Here is a 7697-nt window from a genome sequence, read left to right on the forward strand (position 1 = left end):
ACGTGTTAAGATTCATGATACATTTATAGAGCTTTTTAAAGTGGAAAACAATTCGTGCTATTTCCTGTTGCTTTGCATTCCTTTGTCATTTTGACATTTCTGTGTTCAAAGCTTTATTGACAAATTCATGAGATGCATAAATTTCTGACCCCATGTAAAACTATCTAAAATCGGGGTTTATTCCTTTCTTCCCTATTGGGTTTGAAGCTTAGTGTTTCTCTAGAATATATATCATTTGGAAAAGAACTTTGGTACCTTTATGATATTTAACTTGGTTTTATAGAATATGATAATATCTATTCCTAAATGCTTCTGTGACCATGCGAATATTGTTTTAAGCACCTTTGAATCTGAGATCACTTACATGATGCGTGGGAAGATTTTTATCAATATTTCTTGTTTTTGTCTTCTGTGTTCACATCATAATATTTTCTGATGCTCTGAAGGTTATGTTGTTTGCTGAAGGAAGGCCCATGAGGGAACACCGTCTTCCTTGTTGTGGACTTTGGGTCTGGGTTGGTTCTTGTGAGTTCAAGGACACTTTATTGAACCATTCTTTAATTCCTTTTTAGGCATCTAGGATTAAATGTTAAGGTTCACCCATGCTATAAAACTATATGATGTCTTCCATCTACACTGCATGTATGTTTTCTAGTGTTGCATTCGGAATGAATGTTGGTATGTGATAAAGTTTACTTGTATTTGCATATCTAAATATCTAATTAAGGAGCTATAGAGCAGTAGGAAGGAAAAATCTGTTCGTTCTGTTTGTTTGCTTATTTAATACTTATAGTTCCTAGACAAATACTCCAATTTCTGATGCTGCCACTTTTGAGGGATGCAAATGTCCTTTTTGGCCAAGTGCTGTTGTAATTGTTTCAGAAGGGTGCTTTTTTTATTGGATTGGAGAGCCATTTAGTGAAGTACCTTTCTTTTTAAGGGCTTGCTTACCCGCTGCCTTTTTATCTTCTGTCTCTTCCTTTCTGATTTTTTATTTTTATTATTATTTTAAAAGAATATTGTTGCATGTAGGGGGAAAATGGACATCCGCCCTGCATATATGGTGATTATTGAGTAAAACTGTAGAACAAACCTAATGCAAACTTTCAGAAATACAAGGATTTTTTTTTGGTAATGATTGTTTATAACTCAAACAATGAGTCAATTTTATATCATCATGTGAGGATTTTGCATTCATCAAATAAGAGACGAAACTTCTAAAGTTGCACTAAGCACTCATATTGTAAGGGACCAGAATATATTTGGATTCAAATGCTCTTGTGGGATCTAGGTTAATGAGAAAAACACAGTCTCTGATTATTCTTTTGCTGCGTTTGACATTAGGAATTCAAGAAGTTTGTCTATTCAGCCAGGATACTAGATGTATTGATACCATAATTTAATTTGTATTGCAAGGTTTATAACGGGATTCTTTCTTGGTGGCATTCCCTGGTATGTTGGAACTCTTGTGCTACTATGTGTACAGATGGATTACCGAGAAAAGCCTGGATTAGTTGCATGCACAGTTGCTGTAAGTGTTTATCATAATTTGCAAGTTATATTTCGTTTTTCATTTATGTTCAGACTTATTTCTTTGACAATCTAACAAATGGTCCTCAAATCCATTGCATATTTCTCTCATCTGCACCCTTTGAAAGGTCAATATTTATCCTAGCTTGTTAGGAGCAAGTTCTATATCATTGCATGTTCCCACTTGACCTATGTTTCTTAATTCTTAATTTGCAGTCAATCATTGCTGTGATAGCTGTGACGCTGGGTGTTACAAATAAAGCTCATGATTGGTGAAAGCTGCACGCCAAAGAACTTATTGTACGTGTTGTCCTCTTCAATCTGTTTGACGGCTTTCACACTGTTTCTGAACTTCACCTATGGTTATATTTTAATTTGCTATTTTTGTTGTAAATGGCTACAAGAATGCATTTTCTTCAGATTTGCAGATGTCAAGGTTTCCGAAACAGTTAACTATTCTAGCAAGAAGTTGTAACAATTTATGTGCCTGTTTGGATTTCATAAATAATTAATTTAAGGGTACAAATATGAATTTGTGAAAAACATATCCAAACACCCTTATTACATATGAAAATCAATTATAAATTCAAAACTATATTTTTCTAAAAATATCCAAGCATCCATCGTACCAGTCAAAATCAATTAGGAATTTAAAATAATGATTTTCTTAAAAATATTGAAATACTTCTTGCATGTTAAATTAATTATGAAGTAAAAAACATGATTTATTAATAGTATATAAGATTTTTAGATAAATTTAGAACAGTATAATTACAATGTTGAATTGAAAAATATGTAATAGTAGCTTATGAGATAATATAGTTTTGGATTCATAATTAATTTAACAATATAAAAAATTTATATTTTAAGAAATTGATTTTGATATCTGTAGTGGGTGTTTTTCGGTATTTTTAAAAAAGGAAAATGCTTATACACTTAGTATTATATATTTAAAATACTTGTCTTCAATTAAATTAAGATATATTGTTTTTTATAAATTATTTTAGTACATAACAAATTCTTCTTGTTATATTATTAACATATAAAAATTCACATGTGTTAATTGATTGCATAAAAATATATTAAATATATAAAAATTAAGTATATAGGTATTAGTGCCTGTTTGAATAACCTCTATAATCAATTCTAGAGGTTAAATCATAGTTTTATAAAAATATATTTAAATGCTTCAATTACATGTTAAATTGATTTTAAATCTAAGACTATATTTTTTAAAAAATATTCAAATATCCATTATGTATGTCATTAATTTTGAACCCAGATCATGTTTTTCTTTTAAATATCCAAACACATTTATATATATAGATATAAATTAGTTATAAATCTAAAAATATGATTTGAAATATAAATTATATGGTTTTTGGATAAATATAGAAGAATATAATTAAAAGTATGAATTGAAAAACAAGTAATAGCAACTTATAATAAGATAACTGTAGTTTTAGATTCATAATTAATTTTAACATATATAAAAGTGTTTGTGTATTTTTAAGAAAACCAATAGTTGTGGGTTCATAATTTATTTTAGCACGTATAATAGAATTTGGATATTTTTAAAAGAAAATATGATTTTGAATTCATAATTAATTTTAACATGTAACAGAGTACTTTAATATATTTTTACAAAATTATTATTTTACCTTATTTTTAATTATATTTTTCAATTTTGCTTCTCAATTCAAATTAAGGACCGTTTGGATATCCATTACAAAAAATTAATTATGAAAAAATTAATTAATATAATTAATTTTAAATATAATAGATTATTTTATGTGTATAATTGATTTATAAAATTGATTCATACAATTGATTTTAATTAACATTGAAAAGCAAATTGAAAGAAAAAATTAAAAATTAGGTAAAATCATGATTTTATAAAATATATTCAAATATCTTGTTACATATTAAAATAAATTATGGATTTAAAATTATATTTTTTTAAAAAAATGAAACGCCTATTATATATATTGAAATTAATTATGAACATAAAATCATAATTTTTTTTTTAAAAATATCCAAACGTTGTTATAGCTGTCAAAATCAATTATCAATCTAAAATTATAGTTATCTTATATGTTATTATCATCTACTTTTTAATTCAATTTTTCAATTATACATTTCTAAAAATTTATTAAAAAATTATTTAAATTATATTTTTATTGGTTCATAATTGATTGTGACATGCATAGGTGGTATTTGAATTGTTAAAAAACTATAGTTTCAAATCCACAGTTGATTTCAATGTGCATAATAAGTATTTGAATATTTTTGATAAAACGTAATTTTAAATTCATAACTAATTTTAACATGTAGAATATATTTTCATAGAACTATGATTTTGATCTCTAAAATTGATTACAAATGTTATCCAAATAGGCATTAAAATCAATTTTATTAATTAATTTTATAAATCAATTATATATCACATAACACAGCCAATTATATTCAAAATCAATCATATTAATTATAATTAATTATATCCAATTGAAATCCAAACACACCCTTACATTTTAAGAAAATCATGGTTTTAATTTTATAATTGATTTTGATATGTAATAGAATGTTTGGATATATTTTCACAACATTATATCTTACTTGATTTTCAATCTTGCCTTTGAATTCTGCTTGAAATGAATCTTATTAATCAATTTTATAAATCAATTATATACCACATAATATAATCAATTATATTAATATTTCTTTCATAATCACCTTTTTTTTTTTTTTACAGATATCCAAAGCGGCCTATATGATGTTGATCCCAGGTATGCTGTCATAATTCATATGCTTCCTTACCCTGCTTGAGCAAACCGTGATCAAGTTTTAATTGAAAAGGTGACAAAGCTTACTGTGCATCTGCGACATATCGTAAATGCTTTTTTTTTTTTTTTCAAAAAATCAGGGAATATTGTAAATATGACAAAATTATGGAACTGAGCATGCAATTACATATCCGCGAAAAAAAAAAAAGGCAATTACAAAATACCTGTACGTGAACATGGCATTTTCGGTTGATTGATTTAAGGGGGCACCAAAAGACTTATTTCCCAAAGAAAAATATAGGCTCAGATTGTTTAAGGGCTTGCTTATTCAAAATTAAAAAATAAATAATTTTTATATAATCTAAAGATTTTATAAAAAATATTTATTTTGTAGAGATTTTATAGTAAGCAGACATTGTTTTGTATTTAATAATAGTAATAAAAATTAATTATTAGTTAATTATTTTTAATTTCATCACATCTTATTTAATTTCCGTTTTATAAAAATAATTTATTATTTAATACATTATGATATGTTTGTATATTTTATTTTTTAAAAAAAATTTCTATCTTCCACATTAGATTATTTTCAGAAGTTATTTAAAGTAGCTTTTGAAAGTAATGACCACTTTTTAAATTTTGATTATTTTTAAAATTTTAAATAAATATTATTAAAATTATAAAATATATTTTTTATTAAATAATTAAATAAATATTTTATAAAATAAGTTGAAAAAAATGGGTTTTAAGTTTTTTCTCATAAAAAATCACTTATTTTTTTTTGAAAAAAATATATTTTATGAAATTTTATTATATTTATTTAAAATTTTAAAAATAACGTGAATCTAGAAAAATGTATATATGATTGTGGAGGAAAGCTACTTTAAATTTGAATAACCTTGATAGATAAAGGAAGCTGCCACAAAAATGTCCAGATACATAAATATATTACAAAATTTTAAAATAAATAAATAATAACTTATTTTAATAATAAATATCTACAAAAATTTAAAATCTAAAAAATAACTACATGATAATAATTTTTTATTATTATATCCAATCATAAAATAATATATGATTTTTATAAAATCCTTATAAAATAAATTTCTTTTGATAAAATATCTAAGCTATCTAAAATTACTTATTTTTTAATCTTAAATAAGTGCCTTTGTTGAAAATTTATAAAATTAATGAGCAAAATAAACCCTGAAATATTGCCTAAAAAGCACTTTCAATCTTGAATTCTTAAAATGTGCTAAATAAACCCTAAATTTTTAAATTCGTAGTAAAATGAACCTTAATCGTTAAATTTTTTAGCACCATTACTATTCAATCAAGTACTGTTCACAGTAGGTCCCAGTTAATACTGACGTGTCATTGTCAATTAGCGCCATAGACCCTAAACTATTATGTTAGTAGCATTCTGAACTCCTGGACTATTATGTTAATAGCGTTTTAGACCCAAAATTTTAAAATTTTGAATAAATTACCCTCACTATTTATATATAGAATATTAATTACTATGTAGATCAAATTAACCTCGGCATGGTTTGCTGTAGTAAATGCATCGTTAGCCGTGATGAATGACTTATAATTTTATAAAATGACATTTTTGTCTCTTTTTTTTGCAATGTTTTTCAAACAATTAGTATCTCATGCTTTTGTATACTCTATAACTCTAATTTAATATTATTTTGAATAATGATTATTTTATTTAATAGTGTAAACTTAAGATTCCATTTGAAAGAAATTTAAATATTAGATGATTTAATTAACTGATTAATTTGAGTTTTAAATTCGTCGATGAAATCATCAACTTTCACATTCATTGTTTGTAAAATCCTATGATACTTAATTTTTTTTAAATGGGATCCCAAAATTTTATCATTAAATAAATAAATATTATTTAAAATAAGACTAAATTACAATTATAGAGTATATGAAAGTATGAGATATCGATCATTTGAAAAATATTGCAAAAAAGGAGGGCAAAAAACATTGTTTCATAAAATTATAAGTCATTTGCATGGTCAACGATGTATTCACTGCGGTAAACCATCTGAGACTAATTTGATCTTCATGATAATCAACATTCTATGCATAAATGGTGGGGGTAATTTACTCAAAATTTTAAAGTTTAATATTCAAAATGCTACTAACATAATAGTTTAGGGTCTGTGGTGCTAATTTGCAATAACACATCAATATTAATTGAGTCTCATGGTGAACAGTATCGAGTGAACATTAAAAGTGTTAAAAAATTTAACCGTCAAGGTTTATTTTGCTGCAAATTTAAAAATTTAAAGTTTATTTTGTACATTTTAAGAATTTAATATTAAAAATGATTTTTAAACAATATTGTAGGATTTATTTTGGTCATTAACCCAAATTTATATATAATCATTTCTACTATATTTTTAAATGCATTATATATTTATATTTAAATATAAAAAATCTGAATTGGTATCTTTCACTATCCTGCCAAAAAAAAAAACCGGTCCTCAAAAGTTTCAGTTATAAGAAATGATATTATTTACCTTTAAATAAATTTAGGGAGAATGACAAATAAGAACTTTGTAAAAATATTAACGTCAAATTATGAACTTCAATATTAAAATATGATAGAAAGAGTATTAAAATTTGAAAATATCAATATTAAAAAATTTTAATTTAATATTAATGCTCTTACAATGTCTTTATCTGTCATTCTCCCTTAAATTTACGTACAAAATACCTCAAAAAGTTTAGTGAAGAAAGATTCAAACAAATTTATTATGCTCCTGGACTCTCGGAAATCAAACTGATGAACTATTTTTTTTTGGGTAGCAAAGTACTTAGATTTTTTTATCAATTTAAAATTATTCTAAAAGCAATAACATTATTTAAAAAACAGGGCTTTGTTACTATACAAGAGATGAGCTCTAACTCTCATAGAATAATGTTGGAGAGAGAAAGAAAACTCTCATACAATAGTGTCCAATATTTTTAACTAATATATATCTATGTCAGCACAAAAGTTTTGATTTAGAAAATATATTATATTTTTTCTGGTGCAATTTTTCAATGAATTTATATTAAATTCATACTTTTTTATGGAATAAAAAAGACGAAAAAAGGTACATAAAAAATAGTTTTTATAAACAATGTATAGAATTTTTAAAAGCCAAGAGTCTTATTTATTTATTTTTTTTCAGTGACCGAACGAGGAAAAATATTGACCATCATCTGGACAAAATATTAAGACTAGGACATGGACTTTGAATGTTTTCTGGATCTGTAGGCCCAATAGATGAAAATTTTTTAATGCCACAGGCTTTGTGGACAAAAATCTGATAGGCCCAAAAGAAGAAGGAACATCTTATCGTCATAAGCCTGGCCACAGCG

The 7697-nt window shown here is 24.8% G+C and overlaps 1 protein-coding gene across 1 annotated transcript; it reads left to right on the top strand.

The window, feature by feature from the left end:
- Positions 1-463: 463 nt before the first annotated feature.
- Positions 464-1928, top strand: LOC129301102 (60S ribosomal protein L18a-like protein; the record flags this gene model as incomplete). Its single annotated transcript, XM_054939674.1, has 3 exons — positions 464-525; positions 1417-1531; positions 1747-1928. Coding segments are annotated over 3 exons (237 nt in total), but the record flags the coding sequence as incomplete, so codon positions are not given.
- Positions 1929-7697: the final 5769 nt, after the last annotated feature.

Source organism: Prosopis cineraria, unplaced genomic scaffold (assembly GCF_029017545.1).
Source record: "Prosopis cineraria cultivar Desert tree isolate PC_DT_omini unplaced genomic scaffold, ASM2901754v1 PC1896, whole genome shotgun sequence".
Classification (NCBI taxonomy): Eukaryota; Viridiplantae; Streptophyta; class Magnoliopsida; order Fabales; family Fabaceae; genus Prosopis; species Prosopis cineraria.